General features: G+C 34.0%; 1 protein-coding gene across 4 annotated transcripts; it reads right to left on the bottom strand.

Annotated features, from left to right (window-relative positions):
* LOC127723570 (histidine N-acetyltransferase-like) lies at positions 1-27,636 on the bottom strand. Of its 4 annotated transcripts, none has more exons than XM_052230239.1 (4): positions 27,597-27,636; positions 11,879-12,120; positions 926-1,162; positions 1-574 (listed from the first exon to the last, which is right to left on the bottom strand). In XM_052230239.1, exons 2-4 carry the CDS (start codon positions 12,053-12,055, stop codon positions 23-25), a joined length of 966 nt encoding a protein of 321 aa, XP_052086199.1. In that variant the 5' UTR covers positions 12,056-12,120; positions 27,597-27,636; the 3' UTR covers positions 1-22. The 4 variants fall into 4 exon arrangements, with proteins under 4 accessions (XP_052086199.1, XP_052086196.1, XP_052086200.1 ...); XM_052230236.1 differs by having other exon boundaries at positions 27,531-27,632; XM_052230240.1 differs by lacking the exon at positions 27,597-27,636 and adding an exon at positions 12,843-12,900.
* Between the last annotated feature and the right edge of the window lie 294 nt (positions 27,637-27,930).

Raw genomic sequence — 27,930 nt, 5'->3', positions numbered from 1 at the left:
CTGTATTCGATTACCTTTTTTATTACAGTTTGCTTGTTATTCTTCTTCTGACACTTACTAAACCTGTTCCATAAGATTCTGTCCTTTTCAAATCGAATTCTTCGACGGCGCTGTCTAAAAATTTCCAACTAGTTCCTTTGCTTAATATACCACGAAGTAATATATATTTACTCATTGGCCGACAAAGAAACTTAGCAAAGTGTAAAATGAGGTGCTCTTTAATATTCTCAGACAAACAACCATACACGTTGAAATTAAAAACCGTTCCAAATGGTGCTTGATGGAAATTACTTATTGAAAGTAAAGTTCTTTGAGGACAATTTAAATCAGACACAACAACCGTTGTTCGTTTTGAAATAATCAGAGGCGCATTCGATTTGCTAGCCATGTATGGTACCATTGCAACAACTATTTCATCCTCAGGGAATAAGTACTGCTGATGGACAGTCGATGTTAGAACTTGACCAAGCAGATTGACATCAATATATTCAGCTTTTAAAGATTGGTTTTCATTCTTTATGACATTGTACTTCATCTGTAGAGTTCTTTTGTGTGTTTCGTAATATCGAAAATCCTGTTAAAAAGAAAAGATATTCTTAAATCATTTATAGCATATAGCTATTAAAAATTCCAGTTCAAAAATTAAGAAGTTAAAAAAATACTAAGATTTCAAGTCTCTTAGGCAAAGTTGACCTCAGATAGTTTGGCTATTCCATTAGCCTGTTTTTTTTTTTATTTTATAGCTCCTAACGTTGCAGCGTTTAAAGCATCTCTGACTTTCAAAATCATTACATTTGAGCCTTGGCAATGAAAAAAAAATTCCATAAATGCGAAAATTATAAAGAATAGGAAAAAATCACTTAAAAATTAAAGAATTCAAAAATGAAGGACAGTCTGGAATCTATATCCAGACCCTCATACTTACTTGTTCTAATGTTTTATTGTATTTTCCTTTGATTATCAGTTGAAGTAGCGGTGTATGTGTTCTAATTACTGTAGTTTTATGCCACAAGACTTCCGGTCGGTAAAGAGGCCCTCCTTTGTCCATCCATTTTATCATTATTCTATTTATTCCTTTACCAGCGTATTCTTTGGAGACTCTCCCTGCCCTATTTATTACACTTTTCCCATCATCCACAGTTGTAAATAAACCAAATCCTACCTAAAGTATAGAAAAGCTATTTAATATCAACACAAAACATTTTAAACATTATAATTTCAGGTTCCTAGATTGAAGTTTTTTCATATTTATTTCCAAAAATAATTTAGAGGGGTTATCAGAAACTATACGTTAAAGAAAACCGCACAATCGGGCCATTAGTTTTCTCGTTTGAATTGTTTAACATTTTTCATTCAGGGGTATTTATAGCTAAGCCTTACAATGCGGCATGGGTTTTGTTTAGTGTTGAAGGCCGTTTGGTGATCTATAATTGATTTAAATTTATGAACCACTCAGTAAAGACCCATCTTAATTCGATTTAGTTGATAATTTCAACAACACTTACCGTTATCTTGATGATATTTTTTCTTTAAATAATCAAGAATTCTATAAATATACCACCGAAATTTTCCCAATTGAATTGAACCTACTTTAAATAAATCAAATATTAACAGCAATAACTATCTTTTCTAGATTTAGATATTTCAGTTAACACTAAAATTTACGACGATTTTCTTTCCCTAATGATTATTTCCCTTTTTGCACGGTGAAATTCGTTTAGCGCAGTCATACGGTGTTTACAAATCACAACTAGTTGGCCATGATTGTGTCCTTAGTGACGTTTTGGATTTCAATAAGCGTAATCTATGAATTACTGGTAAATTATTAAGTCATAGATTTCGTTACCACAAATTACTGAAAACCTTCACTAGACACGTCTATATTTACAAAGAATTGGTTTGCAAGTTTCGCTGTTATTGTAGAAAACTTATTTCAAACGGAATAATACAAATAATGTTACGGAGATGTTGTTTACCGAGCCCGGAAATTAAGATAAAATCCCGGTAAAATTATCAATCTTTTAAATAAACTTATTCTAATAGGGAGCCAATTCAACACTATAATTAGATCTTTGAATATTGTTTTTTTAATTGGTAAAAATATTGATTTTGTTATTAATAATTTTAAAAACATACTAAATATTATTGGTATACACATCTGCACATTCACGGTACTACATTTACAATCTGTCGATACCTATATTTTGGCATTGCCCAAGGTCACATTTTTCTCTGACTGTTAATGAAGTCTGTACACTAAATTCATTGGATGCTGGATGTGTATTGGTTGATCTTAGATACACAAATATTGTATTACTTGTTGTTGGCTTTGAACTAGTTGTCAAGAACTGCGAGTACTCTCAGATATTGACTAAGTGTCTTTTATGTTGTGGCATGCATAGATACGCTGCCACGTCCGGTCTGTGATTTCGTTAGATGATTTATGCTTTGTACCGATCTGATGAGTAAAGCCCTTTTCAACTGTTTTTTTATAGTAAGTTATTATGTTCTTATTTGTACTATAACACCATTGCCTCAGGTTAGTGGGTGGGTTTGGCGCCAGCGAACTGTTTAACCCCGCTACATTCTTTTTGTGCCTGTCCCAAGTCAGGAGCCTGTTGTTCAGTGGTTGTCCTATATTCATGCCTGTCATATTTGTTGATCGTAAATTGTTTTGTTATGAATAAGGCCGTTAGTGTTCTCAACTGAATTGTTTCATATTTATTATAATTCTTGATCGTGCCTGTTACACGACTTTAACTCGACCATTCCCGAGTCCTTAATCACTCCATCACGATTCCAACCCGACCACTAATTGAATACATATTCGATAAATCCGACCAATTCATAATCTCTACACGATCTTTACTCGACTAGCTAGACCAAATCAACTATACTCGATCTCAGCCTGATCTCGACCAGACCAGATCGACCTGATCGTAAAGGGGTCGTAAAGATAGTCCGAAATTGGAAACTGACAACTAGTTCAAAGCCAACAACAAGTAATACAATATTCGTGTATCTAAGATCAACCAATACACATCCAGTATCCAATGGATTTAGTGTACAGACTTCATTAACAGTCAGAGAAAAATGTGACCTTGGGGAATGCCAAAATTTGTATGTACAATTTCAGTATAAAAATGTCTGATGTTTTATGCCCCGCCGCAGCGGAGGGGGCATTAAGTGTTACCCTTGTCCGTCTGTAAGTACGTACGTATGTCCCAACAAATAGTTTTCATTCTCTAATTTTATTTTGCCTCAACCAAATTTTACGAAACGTATACACAATGCCTATAAATAAAACACAGATCAAGTGCGAGTTTGGGTGGCGTCACTATTACTGTTCTCTTGAGTAATCACCCTTTATAACGTTATATGCATGCAAGCTTGGGCATTATCTGTGTCCAATGGACACTATCTCCGTTTATTTGGTTAGATTCAGTAGTTCACAGAAGGTCTGAGTAAAATCATACATTTAAAATATCTACATGGAAATAAAGCAGTTGGATTTGTAGGTAAGGTATTTAGAGCTCAGAGAGCCAGGTTAATAGCAGAGACGGAGCTTGAAGAGAGCGTAAAATTCAAACAAGAAGACGTTAACAGCAACGGGCGCCGAGAAATCTAGGTGAGGCAGTGGCTGACTCGGCGGCCACTGAGTGTGCAGTATGAGAGACTTGCAGGAGCTCAACAAAGAGGACCCCAATGGTTATGAAAACTTCCTCAGAGTGGACGCTGATATGTTATGGGATTTTTACTGCTCTTTTTCTTGAAATAACACCATGAAATGAGATTTGTTACTGGATTAGTACTTATGTTAGATATCAATATAAATAAATTTTACCATCCCCTTTACTTGCTTTCTTACGAATTAAGCGTACTGTTGTGTCATATATATGTGCATATTTATGTTATAAGTATTTTCCATAGATTTGATATCCAGTAGTTGAATGGTTAAAGATATTTCTTTTTGGTGTATCCATGGCAACAACCTGCATGAATTTCCTAAAACAATATTGCAAAAAGTAGAATTTCAATCCCCTGGAGTGATACCTTTTCTGAAAATGTTTACATGTACATATATCTATCAAGTGATCAAATGAAAATCATTTGTCTTTCGTCTCATTTTTATGTAAAATTGCGTGTGAAAAAAGTGTTTGTAAACATTTGACCGTACGGTGACCAAAAGTTGTTAATTTCGGCGTCATTTTGTGTCCTGTGGAGAGTTGTCTCATTGTCAATTATACTACATCTTCTTATTTTTATACTGCAAAACTTTCTGGACATACGGAAAATACAGACAGTCAAACAGAAAATAGCCCATAAAACAGGTAAAAAATAATCTGTGGGTTCTTATAAACCCACTTTGAAGGCTAAATTAGTCATATGCTGTCTAATAATGTATTTTATTGCACTTAATATTTGAAAAATCCTCCGGGGCCAAAATGCAGGATCTCTTTCCCTGCCGGAACATCTGAGATCATCCCATGTTTTGTTGGTTTTGTATTTCTAAATTTTTAGTTTTTTATGTTGTGTTATGTGGACTGCTGTTTGTCTTCTCGTCGGTTTTCGTTTTTCGCAATGGCTGTGTCGGTTTGTTTTCGACCTTTGAGTTTGATTATTCCTTTGGTATCTTTTGACTCTCTTTTAAAATTGTACCCCTCCTTGCAAAAGTACAGACAAATTAAAATTAAATAGTGACAACATATTTTTGCGAAATTATGAGATTAAATCAGATCTTCACACACTTTTAGAGAATCGTGTAGCAGTCATGTGTACTCTTGTATGGCCGAGTAGAGATCGAAGAGTGGTCGAATGTGGTCAAGTAGAGATCGGGTATCGGTCGAGTTGGTCTGGGATAAAAAAAATATAGAAGTCGCAGTGATCTGGAAGCGAGCGGGCATTGGTCGAGTTAATCTGGACCACGGATCTCAGGTAGAAAGTCAGATCGATGACGACCAAGGTAGACAACCCCGAACATTATAGTCGATTGAGTCAGACCAGTCTCCCGATCACTTAATCTGTCTTGATCGGGCTTGATCGAGTTGATCTGATCGGCAGTGTGAACCTAGCTTAATGGGAATTTATTCTTTAGATTAACGTATAAATCTGTGAGAAGGGAATGTAGGATTTTTCTTGAACAATTTCTATTCAACAGTGGTCGATTGTATAATTGAGCTTATCAGCATGGTTGTTTAGTGTGTTGTTTTTATGGGACGATTTAATGTAAGCGAGCGGCTGTGTAACATTAGTTTTAATTTGATGATTTATATTTTGGAGAACACGTTTTTACTCTACGAAAGCCCATTTAGGACCTCCTAAAAATATATATTTGAATTCGAAATCACGAATTTAAATCGTTATTACGAATTGAAGAATTCGCTATTAAAGATTAAACTCGTGATAACGAGTTTCCTGAATTAGTTAAAACAGTTTTTGTATTTCGTTATAACGAATTTAAATTCGTTATCACAATTTTTTGTAATTAGAGATAACGGATCAAAATCTTAATAACGAATTTTATAAATCGTGATAACGAATTGTATAAATCGTTATAACGGATTGAATTCGTGATAGTAGAATTTGTTATCACATTTTTTTGGTAATTCGTGATAACGGATTAAAATCGTAATAATGAATTTCATAAATGGTTATAACGGGTTAAATTCGTTATATCAAATTATACAATTTGTTATAACGATTTTAAACGGTTATCACGAATATCAATAATCTGTGATCACGAATTAATTCAGTAATCACGAATTACCAAAAAAACTGTGATAACAATTTACACAAATTTGTGAGAACGATTTTAATCCGTAATAACGAATTATAAAGTTCGTTATCACGAATTACAAAAAAATGCGATAAGTAATTTACTCCGTTATTACGAATTATAAAAACTGTTATAACTAATTCCATAAATTCGTGATAACGAATTTAATCTGTGATAACGAATTCTAGAATTCGTGATAACAATTCAAATTCGTGATAACAATTCAAATTCGTGATATCGAATTCAAATTATATTTTCTGGAGGTTCTAAATGGACTTCCGTACTAATGCAGATAACTATCAACAGAACTTATTTGGTCTCGGTGGTTTTTCTTTATCCTGCAATCAGCCAACAATTGTACAAGTACACAAGTAAAGTTTGCTTTATTTGTACTTGTACAAATACAGTCTCCTGTCACCCCGCTTTCCTGTTCTTTTTGCTTAACAGTTCATTTTGGGGTCCTCTTCGCGGTCCGCGTTTAAACTATGTCGATTTCTTTGAAAAATTAGAGACAATGATCTAGATTTTAACAACTAAAGTTTCAAGTTTTGGGTGTAAATTTCAGGATAAAAACAATATATGTACATTGTCGAAAAATATAAAATTTATTTGTACTCGCTACGAAACAGAAGAAAAGCTCGGCGAGGGATTTACAACTTCCATGTATTCATCTTGACCTTTGTATAGTTAAACTATTATAAATAAAACACATAATTAAGTAGTTTAAAATGCACTTGGTTATTCTAATATATTCCTTTTCTTTATACCTGAGGTGTTTGCGAACTATGTGTCGGTCATGCTTTTTAATAAACTGTTATAAATTGATAGCATATAAATAACGGAAAGTTTTAAGAAAGCAGGATAAAAGCAGGGTACATTTTCTTGTTTTTAAGATGTAAGCCATTGAATATTTGGCGGGAAATGATTTTTTTTCTGTATGTTTCATACATTTAAGATTGGCATCTGTTTCCTTTCCAAAACTATCAAATATTAACAAGGATTTAACAAAAAAATTAAAAATTGTTTTTTTACTATATATTATGTAATAAAATTGTGAAAAGAAAAGTAGGTATAAGTGGGCAAAACATTTGATGACAATACCTTGTACATAGATTAAGCAATAAGGTAAAATAGATCAACGAACATCCTTCAACTTTAAAACATATCATACATATTTATCTCCAATGACAGCAGCATACATCTCGTTGTTTGGCATATCAATCAGCATATGGAATTCATCAGGAAGATAGTCACCGCCATTATATATCTCCGATGGGGGAAATATAGCCATCACTTTCTCATAGTCTTCTTTTGTCACCCTTTTACATCTAACCAGGTTGTTGTCCATTGTGTTAACTTATATGTAGTATATATATACAGCAGTTATTAAGTTCTTATTTTGTATCTCTCAATGTCTGTCAAAACAAAAGTATAACACCAATGATTTATTCAAGACAATACATTGACTTCTGTGTTGACATAGTTTATCATTGATATGGTCATATTTATATATACTGTTTACAAAACTTTGAATTTTTCGAAACACTAAGGATCGTATACCCCAAGAATAGATTTGGCAAAACCTTTTAGAATTTTGGGTCCCCAATGCTTGTCAACTTCATTCTTTATTCATTGTCTTATTTGGCCGTTTAAGGTGGTACCTAACACTACAGGGAGATAACTCTGTAAAAATCTACTAAACGTTTTAATCACGTTATATTGGTAAGGAAATATTAAGCTTCTCTAAGATCAAAATTAGTGTTTGTCAAACTGCTATATAACCAGTGAAATTTTTCTGATAAAGTGGTTGGTTCAAATTATTTGAAATTTTTATATTTTTGTCAAAGGGTCAAAGTAAACATTTTGTCAAAATTTTAGGAAAATTAAACGAGCCAAATTAATATTAGTCAAGGTGTTGGGTACCACCTTAACATTTGTTATTCAAGCGTTACTGATGAGTCTTTTGTTGACGAAACTAAACTATGGCGTACAAATTATAAGATTGGTATCATAAATGAGGTGTTTTTTTAACAACAAAATCTAACGGTAATAAATTCCATGCAATAATTGAGGAAGGGAAAAAAGATCTAGAAAATGTGTCCAATCTACATCTCGGTACTCTATAGTGAGAACGGTTTCTAGTATTATAGTAAATAGTTAATAATCTATAATATCCAGTAGTTGAATGGTTAAAGATATTTCTTTTTGGTGTATCCATGGCAACAACCTGCATGTATTTCCTAAAACAATATTGCAAAAAGTAGAATTTCAATCCCCTGGAGTGATACCTTTTCTGAAAATGTTTACATGTACATTTATCTATCAAGAGATCAAATGAAAATCATTTGTCTTTCGTCTCATATTTGTGTAAAATTGCGTGTGAAAAAAGTGTTTGTAAACATTTGACTGTACGGTGACCAATAGTTGTTAATTTCGGCGTCATTTTGGGTCCTGTGGAGAGTTGTCTCATTGGCAATTATACTACATCTTCTTATTTTTATACTGCAAAACTTTCTGGACATACGGAAAATACAGACAATCAAACAGAAAATAGCCCATAAAACAGGTAAAAAATAATCTGTGGGTTCTTATAAACCCACTTTGAAGACTAAATTAGTCATCTGTTGTCTAATAATGTATTTTATTGCACTTAATATTTAAAAAATCCTCCGGGGCCAAAATGCAGGATCTCTTTCCCTGCCGGAACATCTGAGATCATCCCATGTTTTGTTGGGTTTGTTTTTCTAAGTTTTTAGTTTTTTATGTTGTGTTATGTGGACTGGTGTTTGTCTTCTCGTAGGGTTTCGTTTTTCGCAATGGCTGTGTCGGTTTGTCTTCTCGTAGGGTTTCGTTTTTCGCAATGGCTGTGTCGGTTTGTTTTTGATCTTTGAGCTTGATTATTCCTTTGGTATCTTTTGCCTCTCTTTTAAAATTGTACCCCTCCTTGCAAAAGTACAGACAAGTTGAAATTAAATAGTGACAATATATTTTTGCGAAATTATGAGATTAAATCAGATCTTCACGCACTTTTAGAGAATCGTGTAGCAGTCATGTGTACTCTTGTATGGCCGAGTAGAGATCGAAGAGTGGTCGAATGTGGTCAAGTAGAAATCGGGTATCGGTCGAGTTGGTCTGGGATAAAAAAATATATAGAAGTCGCATTGATCTGGAAGCGAGCGGGCATTGGTCGAGTTAATCTGGACCACGGATCAAACAGGTTGGCATTGATCGGGAAATGATCGAATATTAGTCGAGCAAAGGTCGAGATGATCGAGTACTGATCGGTAAAAATATTTGCATTCCGACCAAACTCGATCTCTACACGATCCTTTACCGATCAATTCGACCACTACTCGACGAATTCTCGATCTCTTCTCGAGTGACTGGCTTCTCGATCCTTACTCGAATTTTTTTTACATGTCAAAAATTCTCGGGTAGAAAGTCAGATCGATGACGACCAAGCTAGACAACCCCGAACATTCTAGTCGATTGAGTCAGACCAGTCTCCCGATCACTTAATCTGTCTTGATCGGGCTTGATCGAGTTAATCTGATCGGCAGTGTGAACCTAGCTTAATGGGAATTTATTCTTTAGATTAACGTATAAATCTGTGGGAAGGGGATGTAGGATTTTTCTTGAACAATTTCTATTCAACAGTGGTCGATTGTATAATTGAGCTTATCAGCGTGGTTGTTTTGTGTGTTGTTTTTATGGGACGATTTAAGGTAAGCGAGCGGCTGTGTAACATTAGTTTTAATTTGATGATTTATATTTTGGAGAACATGTTTTTAATCTACGAAAGCCCATTTAGGACCTCCTAAAAATATATATTTGAATTCGAAATCACGAATTTAAATCGTTATCACGAATTGAAGAATTCGTTATTACAGATTAAATTCGTAATAACGAATTTCCGGAATTAGTTATAACAGTTTTTGTAATTCGTTATAACGAATTAAATTCGTTATCACTATTTTTTGTAATTCGAGATAACGGATCAAAATCGTAATAACGAAATTTATAAATCGTGATTTCGAATTGTATAAATCGTTATAACGGATTGAATTCGTTATCACGAATTCGTAGAATTTGTTATCACATTTTTTTGGTAATTCGTGATAACGGATTAAAATCGTTATAATGAATTTCATAAATGGTTATAACGAATTAAATTCGTTATATCAAATTATACAATTTGTTATAACGATTTTAAACCGTTACCACGAATTACAATAATCTGTGATCACGAATTTAATCAGTAATCACGAATAACAAAAAAAAAAAAACTGTGATAACAATTTACACAAATTTGTGAGAACGATTTTAATCCGTAATGACGAATTATAAAGTTCGTTATCACGAATTACAAAAAAATGTGATAAGTCATTTAATCCGTTATTACGAATTACAAAAACTGTTATAACTTATTCCATAAATTCGTGATAACGAATTTAATCTGTGATAACGAATTCTAGAATTCGTGATAACAATTTTAATTCGTGATATCGAATTCAAATTATATTTTCTGGAGGTCCTAAATGGGCTTCCGTACTAATGCAGATAGCTATCAAAAGAACTTATTTGGTCTCGGTAGTTTTTCTTTATCCTGCAATCAGCCAACAATTGTACAAGTACACAAATAAATGGTTGCTTTATTTGTACTTGTATAAATACAGTCTCCTGTCACCCCGCTTTCCTGTTGAGCAAGCGGTAATGTGGATATTTCTTTTTGCGTAACAGTTCATTTTTGGGTCCTCTTTGCGGTCCGCGTTTAAACTATGTCGATTTCTTTGAAAAATTAGAGACAATGATCTAGATTTTTTAAACAACTAAAGTTTCAAGTTTTGGGTGTAAATTTCAGGATAAAAACAATATATGTACATTGTCGGAAAATATAAAATTTATTTGTACTCGCTACGAAACAGGAGAAAAGCTCGGCGAGCCTCGCTTTTCGTCCTGTTTCTAAAGTTCATACAAATAAATTTATATTTGCCGACAATGTTCATATATTGTATATTTATCTTCATTGTCGATCTGCAACTTACTAAAATTGGTTAAATTGTACGTCTGTTGTCTACCATTCCCCCGAATTATGGACTTCTGTGCTCTTATGAGGATTATTAAAAAAACGAAAGATAACTTCCCCGTTAAAATTCAAAAAGGAGCTCTACATTTACATTTTGTTTCAGGGTCACTGATAGCATTCGAAACCCACTTTTTTATATATTGACATCAGGAAATTTTATAGCACGCTGCTTTTGCTCATTACTTAAGGCTGTACGGTGACTTATATTTGCTACTTTGTACGTCATTTGGTATCTGTTGGGCAGTTTTTGCAAAGGCAATCATAACAGGTCTTCTTATTTTTATATGTTTTACAGATATATCACATGCTGTTTTTGGTTATTATTAACATTTGACACATTGTTCGTGTTATCAGTTGTATGCGTAACCAGATTCTACAACATTCATTATAACGACATTCACTTTTTAAAAACACGTAAGCGATAAAATTTGCATCATCAGCAATGGTTGTGGTAATCTGAATATGCACTGTATAAAATCAGGAAAAGTATACGATTTACAACTTCCATGTTTTCATCTTGACCTTTGTATAGTTAAACTATTGTAAACAAAACACATAATAAAGTAGTTTAAAATGCACTTGGTTATTCTAATATATTCCTTTTCTTCGTGCCTGAGGTGTTTGCGAACTATGTGTCGGTCATGCTTTTTAATAAACTGTTATAAATTGATAGCATATAAATAAAGGAAAGTTTTAAGAAAGCAGGATAAAAGCAGGGTACCTTTTCTTGTTTTTAAGATGTAAGCCATTGAATATTTGGCGGGAAATGATTTTTTTTCTGGATGTTTCATACATTTAAGATTGGCATCTGTTTCCTTTCCAAAACTATCAAATATTAACAAGGATTTAAAAAAAAAATAAAAAAATGTTTTTTTACTATATATTATGTAATAAAATTGTGAAAAGAAAAGTAGGTATAAGTGGGCAAAACATTTGATGACAATACCTTGTACATAGATTAAGCAATAAGGTAAAATAGATCAACGAACATCCTTAAACTTTAAAACATATCATACATATTTATCTCCAATGACAGCAGCATACATCTCGTTGTTTGGCATATCAATCAGCATATGGAATTCATCAGGAAGATAGTCACCGCCATTATATATCTCTGATGGGGGAAATATAGCCATCACTTTCTCATAGTCTTCTTTTGTCACCCTTTTACATCTAACCAGGTTGTTGTCCATTGTGTTAACTTATATGTAGTATATATACAGCAGTTATTAAATTCTTATTTTGTATCTCTCAATGTCTGTCAAAACAAAAGTATAACACCAATGATTTATTCAAGACAATACATTGACTTCTGTGTTGACATAGTTTATCATTGATATGGTCATATTTATATATACTGTTTACAAAACTTTGAATTTTTCGAACCACTAAGGATCGTATACCCCAAGAATAAATTTGGCAAAACCTTTTAGAATTTTGGGTCCCCAATGCTTTTCATCTTCATTCTTTATTCATTGTCTTATTTGGCCGTTTAACATTTGTTATTCAAGCGTTACTGATGAGTCTTTTGTTGACGAAACTTGACTATGGCGTACAAATTATAAGATTGGTATCATAAATGAGGTGTGTTTTTAACAACAAAATCTAACGGTAATAAATTCCATGCAATAATTGAGGAAGGGAAAAAAGATCTAGAAAATGTGTCCAATCTACATCTCGGTACTCTATAGTGAGAACGGTTTCTAGTATTATAGTAAATAGTTAATAATCGAGTTGTTCAATGTATGTATAGCTGAATACTACAACGCAAAAATAAGCATGCTATAGATGTCTTTTTATGGCATTATGGTAACATCCTGGCATAGGAGATGATTTTTTTTTTAATTTGGAAAGACGTTATTCCACAATAAGCTACACCGCTGTTACAAAAAATAAAGTAACAGTTTTAAGTAATGTTATGGCGTGTGTTTTTATGGTATGAGCACGGAAGCCTTGTCTGTCACAAGTTTACTTTTTTACCTGCATGCAGCCTTGATACAAATGTTGTAGTTTCAGATACCAGCTGGGTATTATACATTTTTCTAAAAAAAATGTGCTTCCTTTTCATTTTAATATCATGCATAGCCTGTCACGAGAGCACCTTAAAAAGGTTTTTCCCGGGTAAGTATGGCATCGAGTTGTACTTTCAGGCATCTGCCATCTATATTTTGGAGAGGCGTAGACTTTTTTTTAAAGAATTATTTGATTCTGAGAAAAAAATGTCTAGAATGGAAATGAATAAATTTAAAGAATAATTCTACTGAAAATTAGGAAAAAATATATATATTGACATTAAGTTTCTAATAAATTTTTTATTAAAACAAATCACATTTGGTGGGTTTTTTTTGGAAATATATGAAAAAAAATGTATCCTGAAAGGACGCATGCACCCCCAAAAAATGAATTAGATAGCCATTGTGCATTATATATATAAAAAAAACGTTTATTATAAACTGAGTAGTAAATACAGACAAATTGTATATATGTAATACAGTCAACTGCACCTATTATATATCCGCCACGATATCGCGGCTGTATGTGTATGACGTCACGTTATCAATATTAGTCTCGTTACGTCTCGGAAGGTGGAGGGGGATTGGGGGGGGGGGGGGGGGGGGGGGGGCACTTCAATACTTAATTGATAGAGGGTGCTGCTGGGGTTCTGTTATCCCACCCTTTTCATATAATTCATATTTTAAAAATATTACCTGTTCCCATATTGTTTGTGTTTCATGTGATGTGTAATGTAAAAGTGGAATACCAAAGTGCCAAAAAGAGAACATTGGTTGATAAAAACACAGCCGGGAACACCAAGAAAGATGACAGACGAAGAAGTTATGGGAACTTTATTGACCTTATCGTATATTTCTGATAATTTTCCCGACCTATCCACATATTTTCTATTTTCAAGCTTGAAAAGGTGACCTATTCCAGCGGCACGTCCTATCACCTTGTATAAAGTAAGCCCCCCCCCCCCCCCCACCTTTTCACGTCACTTGAAAAAAAGTCTACGTGAAGTATAAAATAAAGTGTATAAGATATGGCTTTTTCAATATAACACACTGTATAAACCCTCAACCAATATAATCCCACGAGCAGAGCTCTCGAGGATTATATTGATGTCTCAGGTAATATTCAAAAGGCAATATGATATTCTCTATTTTTCTTTACCTCGGGTTTTGAATGTAGAATGTAGGCTTTCCATGGTCAGGATAAAAATCGAGCAACATAACGTTATACAGTGGTGCACCTATACAGGTGGGACAATTGGAAAACAAACTCCCGTCTTCAAAGAGAAACACAGGTAATATTTTTAATATTCGTATTTGTCTGAGTTTTATCAATTTGTCTCTTTTGGTAAGTATCTGAACAAACATGAATTGCTAACAAACACATCGGAATTTAACTTGGAGCAATATGAGGTACAAATTTAAAGATAATATAAATCTAATATATTTCGCAAGTCTTCATCATAAGTTCATGTCACATTTTCAGTATTATTCCATCTACATGTATATGTACATCCAATTATAAGAAAAGGGCTCTTAGATATCAAGTTATGTTAATATGAATTTTAACAGAGGCGGTTCCAGACTTTCGAAAAAGGGGAGAGAGGGGGGGGGACTACATTTTTTAGTTTGTAAAGAGGGTGGGTGGGCCCATTTGCCAAAAAATCAAATCCCATTGATTATTTTAAACATTTGCAGATAGGGGCCCCGGCGCACACTTGGATCCGACTCTGGTTAACCATTTATCTTTTCCAGATATGGTTTCTTTCTATCAGGACAAACTATTTTACTATCAATTATTCATAAAACAACTGTTTTTTATCCATTTTCAACCACTTTCAAAAACAAATCCTGCTTTGTCGTGTAGTTTGGAGGACAGATTTTACTTTCACTCTGCTAGTATGGTCTCAGTTATCATCAGCGTAGCTTACCCTTTGATTCTCAGTACTGCGGCAGTGTCGGTCCGGGGTAACAGATCACCAGAAGTTATATAAAAAAAAAATATCATTTCAGCATTGACTTATTTATTAAAATTTATTTGCCAGGCCAGATTATTTATTTTCAAAACCATGCCCCGGCTCACCCCGGATAGAATAACATGATTGAAATGATAAAATCTGTGCATATTTTACTGCGTTTTGCATTTGCGCCGATCTGCATTTCACTTGTGCCGATTTTTTTCTTTCATTTGTGCCGATTATTTCTTTCATTTGCGCCGATTGTTTAACAGATGAAAACTATTTTTATTTATCATTATAAACCACTTCCGCTAGCCAGTAATACATATGTTATGAATTATCAATTAAAACATGCATATAACTGTTCCCCCTGCCCACAATGGGGAGGTGGAACTAGGATTTCGAGCAAAACAAGTCAATTTTAAGGTTAAAAGCACTCTGTTTACATCCACTAAAATAACTGAGTACAGCAATAAAATATTAAATGATATAAAATCTATTTGCAGCCTTTAACAAATCAAAGGACAATAAAACCTCTTTACGCCATGAAAAAAGCACAGCACTAAAATGCAATCAAAGTAATGAAGTACTGAACATCGGATGACCGCAGGTTCTTGTGGATGGTCAAAAGCACATGTCACAGAAATAAATCACATTTCTATACCTGAAACTGAGGTTAATTTACAGAGATATATTTTTTTTCTGATACAAGTTCGTGCATGGATGATGAATAAATGACAGGAAATTCAACCGCACCGTAATAACTATTATATTGTAGTGATACAAATCAGTATACCTGGGACTATTATACTAATATAATAATAGTCCCAGAGTATACACTGGTTTGTTGGTATATATTATATTAATATTACGGTTGCATGTATATATAATTTTCATCTATTTGTATATCATTCTATTATACTATTCTAATTATAGTGCAGTGCAAGTGCATGGTGGACACTCTTCTGTAAAAAAATCGATTTTTCTAAAAGATTTGATATTAGAAGCCATTAATATTTTCCCTCAAAACAATAACAGAGTTATCGGTCCTTGCCGGGAGTGTCGCAAAACGTTCTTGAGATATTCTTCCGTAAGCTTTAACACAATTTTTCGGTACGTGTGCATAGATATCATCAATTATTTTTTACTTTTATATATATAACTAACGACAACACATTTTCATTTTATTAATTTGTGTTTTAATAAAAATATTTATAGGAGTATCCATTGAAAAAATGAATTTGAAACAAGCGATAAGTAATGTTATTTTGCACTAGACTATAATGACCGCGGATCTATGATTTTTATAGATCGGTTGAAAACCCAAAACTAATTTGCATAATGGAAATTTAGACGATAGCAATACATCGAAATGACCTCACGGTCATCGCGATGTAAAAAGCAGCAAATGGAACTTGAAATTATTGAATTGGCGCAAATGAAACAACCAAATCGGCGCAAATGAAAGATTGAAAATTTATAAAATCGGCCCAAATGTCATACGCCCATATTTATTTTATGAATTTGATATGTTGACTGACGTTGACGCACAAAAACCGATCAAGCATCATGATCATGTTAGTTTAATAGACTTAGTTAGAAGGTATATATTTAAAACAGTAAAATGATCAAAAATGGGATGCAAGCCAGATGCAAACATACCACAAAACGTTTACTTATATATATAAACTTATTATATTAACGTAACGTCGCGTTTTTAATCTGTGGACGTCGTTTTTCACTACCAAGTAGGAAACAGGTTGACCAAAGACAAAGTCTGTGATCCCGGTCATTAATGTGGGGATGTACGGCGGGCTGTTGGACGGGCGTGCAGCTGCTACTAGCTTCTGTGCAATAACTTATGAACCTTTCTAATTACTTTCGGATAGGCATCCAAGTGGGCCGACGCAAAAATGAGGCGGCCGGTTAACCATGCTTTCGCCTTTGATAGATCTCAACCCTCTCCTATTCATCTAGCGGCAGCAGCCAATGTGAAATAAAAAAAACTTAAACAGCAATACACCTCTGCGGTAAATAAAAGTTTAAAAGAAGTCTAGAGTCCGATGATCGAATATGTAACATTGGAAACTGAGCAGAATGATTATGATCAATATACATTAACAAAGGACTACTAGTAGTTACTGACATGCCAGCTGCGGTCTCAATTAAACTGATTGAAAGATAATGTTTTGCTAATTTTTAGACTGTTTATCTTTAGAACTCGTAAAGTAACATACACAAGGACAGTCGTATGTGGCTTTTAAAACGCCATTGTTTGGTTTCTGTATACATTCCGTAACAATGTCTTTAATATTTCAGCTTCGTTTCCTATACATCTACTTTCCATTCTGCCGCTCTCGCGTGACCACGATATAATTGGCTCTTTCCGGCTTTTACGGCGCTCAGAAATGGTTATAAAACATATAATGATATTGAGGGTCATCATTTGTTAAGTTGCAGCCCTATAACCAGAAAACAGTCTCTTTTATTTCATATACAGACCCACTGGACATTAATAACAGTTAAGAAGTTACCAATCGCCATCACCATGTCTATAGTTCAACCATATCTTTTTTTATATTTTTATCGACTGCACTCGCAGTCTAACTATCCGTCGTCTTGTGTCGGTGTAACAATTTTATTTCGTCGCACTTTTCTCAACAACTAAATGGGACATACTTTTATATTTAGCTCAAAGCTTTATTCCATTGTGTTATACCGTGTGAAGTGATTTCATTGCCCTTTCTCATCAACTATCTGTTGATACTTATCGTTTCTTGGCGACATATGTCTTCCACGGAAGACACACATCTATATGACCTTAAATTGCCGTTATTCCATAGAAAACATGACGATTGACACTTTCCATACAGTGAAAATTACAAATCCGGCATGACCCATGTTAGCAAATATTTTAACGATTTTCACTTTTCATACAGTGAACTAAACAACGGGTTAGTGTGTGAAATAATTTCAAGTGTATTCTTGACTTTATTTGATCTCTTATAAATAGATTTAAAAAATGGATTATACTTAAAAGTATATGTATTGTTTATTTTCATTGTTTCACTATGTTTGTTTATGTGTATATTAATGTTTGTAAGCCGTCATTGGCCCAAATTGGCGTCAAGAGCTTTTTTTTTTTTTTTAGCTCAACTGGCCCAACGGGTATAATGAGCTTTCGTCAAAAATCTTCTCCTCTGAAACTACTTGACGAAATTAAACTGAACTTAGCCTTAATCATCCTTAGGGTATCTAGTTTAAAAAATGTATCCGATGACCCGACCCACAAACCAAAATGGCCGCCATGACTAAAAATAGCACTTAGGGGTAAAATGCAGTTTTTGGCTTATATCTCTGAAACTAAAGCATTTAGAGCAAATCTGAAATGTGATAAAAATGTTCAATTGACCTATTAAGGAGTTATTGCCCTTTGAAGTAAATTTTTCACAATTTTTCGTATTTTTTTTGTAATCTTTTACATCAATCTTTTCCTCGTTATCTACTTGGCCAAATGGAATTAAACTTAGCCACAATTATCATTAGAGTATCTTGATTGAAAAAACATATCCGATGACCCTGCCCTACAACCAACACGACCGCCATGGCTTCAATTAATTCAAATGGTCACAACTTGATAACTAATTCAAATAATGAGAAGGGGTCTTCAGTAACAATTGTAACAATTAAGGGTCAAAAAGGGGCCAAAAAAGGCATTTTTCTAGTTTCCGGAACTCCAACAAAAATCTTCTAATAGAGGCCTTCATTGCAAGGGTGCTCTCTCCGGTCCGGTTACGGAACGGATCAGTCAAATTTCCGGACTGGGCGTTTTCTATGAGATCCGCGTTCTCAAGTTTGGTTCCGGAGTAGCTAAGTATAATCGTGATCATTTCACTCTGTTGAAGGTTTTATTTCAGTTTGTTTTCGATCTATGAGTTTGACTGTCCCTCTGGTATCTTTCGTCCCTCTTTTTTAGCTGCTGCCCTCCAGTAGCAGCAGCAGCAGCAGCAACAAAAACCCTTAAAAAAGTAAAATGAGCGCGATTACAGCGAAGAGCCTCCATTAAAACACATTTCTATGACTCTTGTCCAGAATTAACTACATACATTTGAAAATGTTCTTTATCATGAAACAAGTGTTATTTACAGGGGGGGCAAAATGACTTCTCACAGAATGGAATATTTAGTATGTGCTTTCTCGTTATGTTCCCCGGAAAAAATCGTAATCCCTTTGTCCTTTTCTTTGCCCGTGTTTCCGAAGCAAATTGTTTCCGGATGGCACGTTGGACGTGAATGAGATTTACACAGATGCAGAATAAAGAAAAGGAAAAGACGCGTATTGATTTTTGGGTTGGTGAAAGGACTTCACTGTTACTGACTGTCACTGAAAATTAGATATGAAGAACACAGAAAAAAATGGTTTCCGAGTATTCTTCAAAACGTATTTTGGTATACAAATGTCCGTCTGTCCTTCTGTCAGTACGTGTTAACATGTTGCACCATAACTTGAGAACCTCTTATCTGAATTACTTCAAACTTTACATAATTGTTTATTATGATAATCTTAAGGTCTAGATAATATTTGATGAAAACTCCATTTTCCGTTCTTGAGTTATGGAATTTACTCACTCGGAAAAGGTTTGGGAGTGTTCGACATGTCGCGTTTTATCTTTAAAAATAAAATATAAAAATTGCTTCAAACATTACACTTGACACAAGTGTTTGTTGTGATGGTCTCAAGGTTTGTATACTTTTGAGTGAATATTCTTTTGTTCCAGATCGAGTTATTGAACTTTCTTTTAAAAAAATGGGATGGGGTTTTTTCACATGTCATGCTGTGTCTTAAAAACACCTTCGCCCAATTGATTCAAACTTTATATAGATGTTGATTATAATAATCTCAAGGTCTGTATACTTTTTGGTAAAAATTCGATTTTTTGTTTTCGAGTTATTGAGCTTTAAAACTCTAAACAAGGGGGTGTTTTTTCACATGTCGCACCATATCTTGAAAACACCTCATCGGCATTGCTTCAAAATTAACAAAGTTGTTAATTATGATGAACTAAAAGTCTGTATACTTTTGATGAAAATCATTTTTTTTTGTTCAAGAGTTGTAGCACTTTCCTCTAAAAAGGGGGTTATTTGTGCCGTATCTTGAGACCTTCTTTGAATTGCTTCAAACGTTACACACCTTCTACTAATGCCTGGTTTTTGCGCGTTAACTTGAAAATACCTCATACGATTTATTTCAATGTTGATTCAGACAGTTGTTTGATGTTGTGGTGTAAAGCTCTGCATATTTCTTAGATAGACGGGCGTACCCAGCACCACGCTTTTCTATTTAGGAGATAAACATCAGATTTCTCTTACAATAACCATTGCTCTAAAATGAAGTTTGAGCGTATTTGCCTATTATCTAAAAAAATGAAATAGCAAAACATATCTTGCTATATATAAAACAACAAAGACGAAATCGTAAGTTACAAATGTACTTTTTCTTTTAACAATAATGGATAGGGAGAAACTTTTATAGCCATTATTAGCAGCAAGACAAATTAATTGCAAACGTTTTCAGCACGAAAAGATCAATAAGGCAAAACATTGAGAGAGAAAAATGAACGTGTTTAGGGTTCCTTGACTTGTCTAAAATTATTTTAACACAGATTTCTTATATAGAAATGTTTTCAACATACATGTATCAGTTGTTGCAATTTGTTTCAAACCTCTACAGACAAGGGCAATGACCAAAAACGTGGCAAGCAGCGTAACTTCGTGACTATATTCCAGAATGCATGCACTGCAAGACTGTAACTGATATTCAAACTCTTAATTATTGTACTCTAAACTTGAAGATAGGTCATTTGTCATTATCTATGAACAAACCTCGTGAATTTAACTAATAATGTGCATTACTATTTTAAGTGTTATAAACACCAGTATTGATGAAGATGATGATTTGAATCTTGATTCGAAAGTTATAGCAGATAGGGAAGAAAAAAGTCATAAAATGTTTTGGGAAACATCGGAATATAGAATTTCTCCTTGAGCAGTGGAGTACTTGTACTTTTGATCATGTCACTTCTTTACCAGTAGATATAGACGGCCTTGTAAAATATACAATAGCATGTTACATGAATGACATGATGTACAAAGGATGGGAGGCCGTGGGGTAGATGGGTTACAAGTGCTAGGATTGGCTTCAATGGTAAAAGAAGACTGACAAGGTCTAAGGGGTCCTCTGTTTTTTAATTCAGAAACATGCCCTTTCAGATCAAAAGAACACAGTTTCAGAAGACGTCTTCCGTACTGTGTTGTTTCACGTGCGGAACTATGGCTGACTGGCGAGTACGAAACAGATGATAATAAGGTGACAGTCATGCATTGTAAAAAAAAAGAAAATATCATCTGACATTATTAAAAAAGAAATAATGAAAAATATGAACGCCAAACCATCGAAAATGGTTAATGATAAACTAGTTGATTTGATGTCTTCAGACAGTTTTGCATGGAGGGAAGTAGAGGATGTAGCAGAAAACTTCGCTGACATGAAAAGAGTATATAATGCAAGGGATAACATGAAAAAGGAAATACATCCATGTGGTCGAAACTTCGAGGCTTTAGCAATTTACAAGCAAAATTGTGACGAGAAAGACAAATTTTTCATATATAAAGTGAACAATCGAGCACTGAATATGCAACCATCATACGTGTTCAAAGCAAGCAAGGCAATGGCAAACCTGTGCGTTGAGATGGACTGCAACAAAGATGGAATCCTTAATGACGAATTTGCATTCATAGATGCTAAGCAAAATAGGTGCAACAACTTCTAAACTGTCACGTTATGGAATTACCATCCAGTATTAAGGAAAACAATTTGTCTGGCTAAAATGGAAGCTGAGGCGGAAAGTTCAGAAAACTTTGAAATATTCTGGAAGCTGTTGAATGAGATGTTAGAAGAAGTCAATAATCAAACGGGGTACAAATTGAATCCATATGGCTTCATAATGGATGAAAATAGTGCCAACTGGCTTAGTGTAAGAAAAGTTTTTGGAGAACATATAGTACAAAAATGTGCGTTCTGTTAATTTCATTACAAACAAAGTGTACATCTTCATGCAAAAAAGGTCAGTGAACGATCACCCAATTTTATCAATCTTGTGGAAGGGTTACTACATGCTCTTAGCATATCAGACTTTAACGTCGCGTCTTCAGAGATAAAAGATTTCATCGACAATAACGCATACCACCAACAACTTAACAGCTGGTATAAGTGGTGGCTGCAAAAAAAAATCGCACATTTTTCGTGCTTTCAAGGCAGAAGATACACCTGCCTAAAATCTGACCGAAATAGGCCATGCTAAAATTGCATCGGTAGGAAGATGTTCGAGGCCGCTAGAGAAGACACAGCTTTCTCTATTCGGCAAGACGCTGAAATGCGTATGTTTGATTCGGGAGTATCAAAAGGTAGCAACAGGCTGAAAAGCAACCAACGAAAGGCTGAAGAATATAACGCTGGTATAAAAAGGGGTAAATCTTATGCAGCTGAGCTAGACAGAGAAGAAGAACCACTATGTAAGAATACACCATGTTTTGTGCCATCAAAGGGCAAATATCGTCCACCAGAAGGATTTCCATCGAAAAAAAAAAGAAACAAAACGAAAAACAAATGCCTGGACCATCACAACCAGAAAGTTCGCTACCTTTTCATGTTAGTTTATTTGGAACAATATTCAATCTTAGGAAATGTAATGGTTGCGGAAAGGACTTTAAGAACAAACACAAGGTGGAACCTAATGACTTGATCCTAAAACACTACTGTTACATAAGGTATAAAGATCAAAATGGAAATAACACTGTATCAAGGGTCTTACAAGCTGCTTACTCTCATTTGAAACATGATTGTACAAGGAAAGTAGTACCAACAATGGAAATTGGTGATGTTATTATTCACGAGGAAGTTGCTAATTCTCTTTCAGACAGGCATAAAACACTCTCAGGAAATTTGGAATTACCATGTACGATAATGAATGCTCTCTGTGGTAAATAATTAAATAAAATAACTTACCCTGAAAAATCATGTGCTAATTTAACCAAACTGAAACCTATATTAGTGTGTATGATGGTATGGGGAATGTTTCAAAGAGACAACAACCAAACCAAAATTTACCAGTCAACCGAAGGCCACCAATGGATCTTCAACACAGCAAGAAATCCCACACCCAGAGGCAGCCCCGAGCAGGCTCCGAAACACAATGTACACTAGATCAAGAAAATGGACGCCATTATATGCTGCGAAACATATAGATGAACCAAAATTAAAAAATATACAAGCCCAACAAAGGCTAGAGTTTCCCGACTTAGGACAGACTCAAAAATGCGGCGGGGTTAAACAGGTTTTATGAGCGCTCAACTTTCCCCCTTCACCTTTAGATAATATAAACACATATAACTTAAACGTCCACAATTTTGAGTGTCACTGGCAAAGGATAAATTTTGGGGTCCCTAACAAATATTGCCTCTGCAGCTGCCCAAAAGAGCCCACTCTTAACGAAATCTGCAGAAGGGGTCTTTAACATATATGTACTATAGTTAAGTTGCTATCTCCTTTTACGTTTAATATGACGGTGTTAGCTATGAAATTTAATAATAATTTAACTACAAGCAATCCGCTGTATTTCAAAAGGCTATCTGTTTCTTCAGAAAATACTTTGCGTAGTGTAAGCAATCTATTTATATTTTTACACGAGACTCAGATGAAGTCCACACAACAAAAAAAGTCAACAATACTGTACACAATTCTATCACCAATCATCATTCAAAAATGTTAAAGAGGTACACCAAAAAATTAAAATAGTTTTCCCCATTTTCACGCAACTCGACTTTCGTAACTCGCAACTCGACCTTTATATCTCACAACTCGACCTTCGTAACTCGCATCTCGACCATCGTAACTCGAAACTCAACTTTCGTAACTCGCAACTCGATACTCGTGAATCTCATTGTCTATATGCTTGTTCTACTTTAGATTATATTGTAGGGTAATGCCGAAATATTTTGAAGATGTTACTGATTCGAGAATGTAGTTGTGAAGGTTGAAATTGTGCCTGTAGTTTTTTTCTTTTGTGAGATAGTAAGGTTGGTACATACAACAGGGTGAAATGCCATGAGCCAATCTGACTCCCATCATGATGCTGAGTCTAGATCGAGTTGTAGTGTATGGCAATCATTTTTTGTTTGTATTTCCCTGTAAATTATGCTGTCATCCGCAAAGAGTCTAAGTTTGCTATGTTGTAAATATTCAGGCAGGTCGTTTATATAGATGAGGAACAGTATTGGGCCTAATTCTGTTCCTTGGGGTACACACGATGTAACGGGTACTGAGGTTGACAAAATGTCATTGATGACGACTGTTTGTGTTCTGTCATGTAGAAATGCCTAGACCCAATTTAGTGTGTTATTTTGAATACCATAGAAGTTAAGCTTATAAAGGAGTCGACGATGTGAAACTTTGTCGAACGCTTTAGCAAAGTCCATTATGATTAAGTCAGTTTCTGTGTTGCTATAATTAGTTTGTGCCAGTTCTTGAATAAAATCTATTAGTTGTGTTTCACAAGACCTCAATTTTCTGAAACCATGCTGAAGATCGTATAATATATGATGTTTTTCTAGGTGAGACATAATACTTCTTGTAATGATGTGCTCCATGAGCTTACAACATATACGGGTTTGTATTTTTTCCCTTTATTGAAGGCTGGGCTACGTTTCCAGTCCTTATGTGTTTCTCCAGATTTAAGAGACTTTTTGAATATTAATAAAATAGAGAATAGAAATGGGGAATGTGTCAAAGAGACAACAATCCGACCAAAGAGCAGAAACAGTCGAAGTCCAGCCAAATGGTCTTCAACACAGCGAGCAAATCCCGGAAATAATGTAAGGATTGGTGAAATTTTTTCCTTTAGTTCTTTAAGGACTCGGCCATTGTTGTAGTCAGGGCCACAAACTTTGTTGGTATTAAGGTTTGACAATAATTTGGTAATACCTGCTTCATTGATTGTTATATTCACCATTTGCAGGTGGGGGATTCTAACTTTGTCTAGGATGTTATCATCTGTTTCATTTGTGAATACAGATTGGAACTGTTGATTTAAAATATTTGCTTTTTCCTCCGTGTCTGTGATAAGTTTGTCATCTTTTTTCAAAGGTGCAACACCAGTTTTATCAGAACGTGTGCTTTTGATGTAACAGAGATTTTTTTGTTTTATTTTTTATTTATCATATTGACCAGGTTCGTTAATTGGTATATCACAGGTCATTTTTTTAATATAATTCCAAATTCTGTACGGATTTCTTTTTGTACATTTGTTTCAACTTTTTATATTTTTCTGGATCTTTTTTCCTTTTTCGATCAGCTTTGTTTTTCTTGTTTATGAGATAACGCAGTTTGTCTGTTACCCAAGGTAATCTATGTTTGTATGTGATCATTTTGTGTGGTACATTTTTTTTCTATAGATTTTATTAGGTCTATCTGAAAATTCTCCCACAATATATCTACACTACTGAGGTAGTTTCCGTACCCTTTTCAGCCATGTGTCAATATCAAGGTATACTATATCATTGTCTGCCTTATCAATTGGTGGTAAAGTTGTCATTTTATTTACACTAGATGGATTATTAGTGAAGAACAGATCTAAGATTCTGTCGTTGAGTGTTTCTTTGTCTACCATTTGTTGTAAATTATGATCAAAAGCTTGTATAGGAGTTGTTGGTGTAATTTTTGTTCTGGTTTTCCAGCAACAATCGATGGAATTGGCCAATCAATATGGCCTAGGTAAAAGTCTCCTCCGAGCCATATGTTGGAATAAGAGATGTTTTTAATTTTTGTTAAAGAAATTTTTAAATTTTTAAGAGGTGTTCAATCGTCGCAATTTGATTGGAATTCATCTATTTTGGAGCTTATGAACTCTTTAATAATAGCAGTTAGTACTCCGCCATGATTTTTTTTTCATTGTCGTTTTGTGTTCTTTCTTTTCGGTATACATTGTAAAAGTTTGGTGGAAATAGTTCATGAGATGGTATATTTGGATTTAGCCAAGTTTCAGTACCTGTGATTATATCAGGTTTTGCAGAGTTTATAATTTCTTTATGTTCTGGTTTTTTGTTACAAAAAGATTGAAAGTTAATGTTTAACACTCTAATTGGTCTCTTAAATTTAGAGGAGGTTGATTTAGATGGAATATCTTGATTTTGATGTTGCCAATACATTTTTTTTGTAGATCAGCAAAAGAGTGTAGAAACAAGAGAGGCAACACCAAGAAAAAGGCACAGAAGGTGTTTGCAGTCACCACAAATTACCATGCCAAAACTAGGGGTGGAACACAAGCCAAACCTTTAAGCCTTGCCATTCACAGAACCATTGACCTGTGGAAAGATTCTGCATCATTTAAGGGTATTGAAGATGTTGAAAGCTGCATTTATATTATCAAGTAAAAGTATTTATAGTACTTTTTCTGGAAACTTTCTATTAAGTTTTGCTATTAAATGTACACTAGTTGAAGGAATAAATCGATGAAGTGGCAAAAGTTTGTGTGCGCCGGTATCATTATGGAGGTCCCACTAATTAGCCAGAAGAATTTTAGCGACAAGAAGCGACAAGAAGAAAAATATTAGCGACAAGAAGAAAACTATTAGCGACAAGAAGAAAAATTAGCGACAAGAAGAAAAATTAGCGACAAGAAAGTTTATTTACTATTAAAACAATTGATCTTAGAAAATAAATCAGTTTATTATACTAAGGGTCCATAGAAAATAGAGAAAAATGGCAGTTAAAAATTTGAATTAAATAAAAATTGATCCCCTTTTTTTCCAAACATTCGTATATACCTTTGTTTTTTATTAATAATGTAAATATTTGAACCTGTTATCCTGTTAAGACAGAAACATTTGTGTCATGTATTCATATGTTTACTTATATTGACCTTTTGAGTCTGAAATAAATCAAGAGTATTTTATCTTATAATTTGGTTTTGAATCTTTGATATCAACCATGCCGACTCTATTTCACATTGATTCATTCATCATACATTATGCTGTAAACTGAAGGTATATTATCTTAAACATATCCTTGATAATGAAAAAAAAACTTATTCTCTTGTTTCTCGTATATTAAAAAAAAAAAAGACAATTTAATGTAAGTTTCAATATTCATTTATTTAGAATAATTAATATTTATATTTTATAAGCTAAATTTGTTTTCTTGTCACTAAATTATACTTCTTGTCCCTAAATTATTCTTCTTGTCGCTAATTTGTTTCTTCTTGTCGTTTCTTGCCGCTTCTTATCGCTTCTTGTCGCTAATTAGTCAGACCCTCAGTATATAACAAAATTTCTGTTGAAATTAATTTTTCCCAGTTTCCTTGTTTTCATGTCAAATTGTCCATCAAATTCTTTTAAACAAAGAATTTCAAAGTGAATTATGTTTTGGCAAGTCATTAAACCAATATTGATTTCTAAAAAGATAAAATCTCCTGCAGCGGTGTTTTGCACTTACATGTACTAAATATTGACCTTGCCGTCACAATCAGTGACAATGTAAACATTACATTCCGCATTAATAAAAAAATACAAATATACCTTGTTATATATATCATTGAATCATACGTGCGTCTTTCCTGTCAATATATGAATAAAGAAAAAGCTTTTTACCATATTTCTTATCAATCTATATCACTGTTCCATGTTGATATCCGATAATTTGCAACAGGTGCTCACCTTCAAAGTTGTTGTTGTCGCCTTATCATCACAAAGTAGATCTCGGCCCATTGAAGATCGTACCATAACAATATTCGTCCCAATATCCTGTCATGCAAGATTTTTTTAACTTTACAAAAAAACATCGTAATAACTTGGTTTCATTAACAATTTCTCACAATATGTATGCTTTTTTATGAGAATTAAAATGACCACACACCCCTAATGAGTCATACTTAATGGAATAGCGTCGACCCCTTAATTGACGTTATGTCTTATTATGTAGTAACACATGAGTCACAAAGTCGACATTGTTGGTACGTTCATTACACAAAGGCGTCTTTCTAATTGAAAA

This window comes from Mytilus californianus, unplaced genomic scaffold (genome assembly GCF_021869535.1).
Source record: "Mytilus californianus isolate M0D057914Y unplaced genomic scaffold, xbMytCali1.0.p SCAF_13, whole genome shotgun sequence".
In the NCBI taxonomy this organism is placed as follows: Eukaryota; Metazoa; Mollusca; class Bivalvia; order Mytilida; family Mytilidae; genus Mytilus; species Mytilus californianus.
Note: the sequence above shows the minus strand (reverse complement) of the source record. Positions and strands in the feature narration are given on the sequence as shown.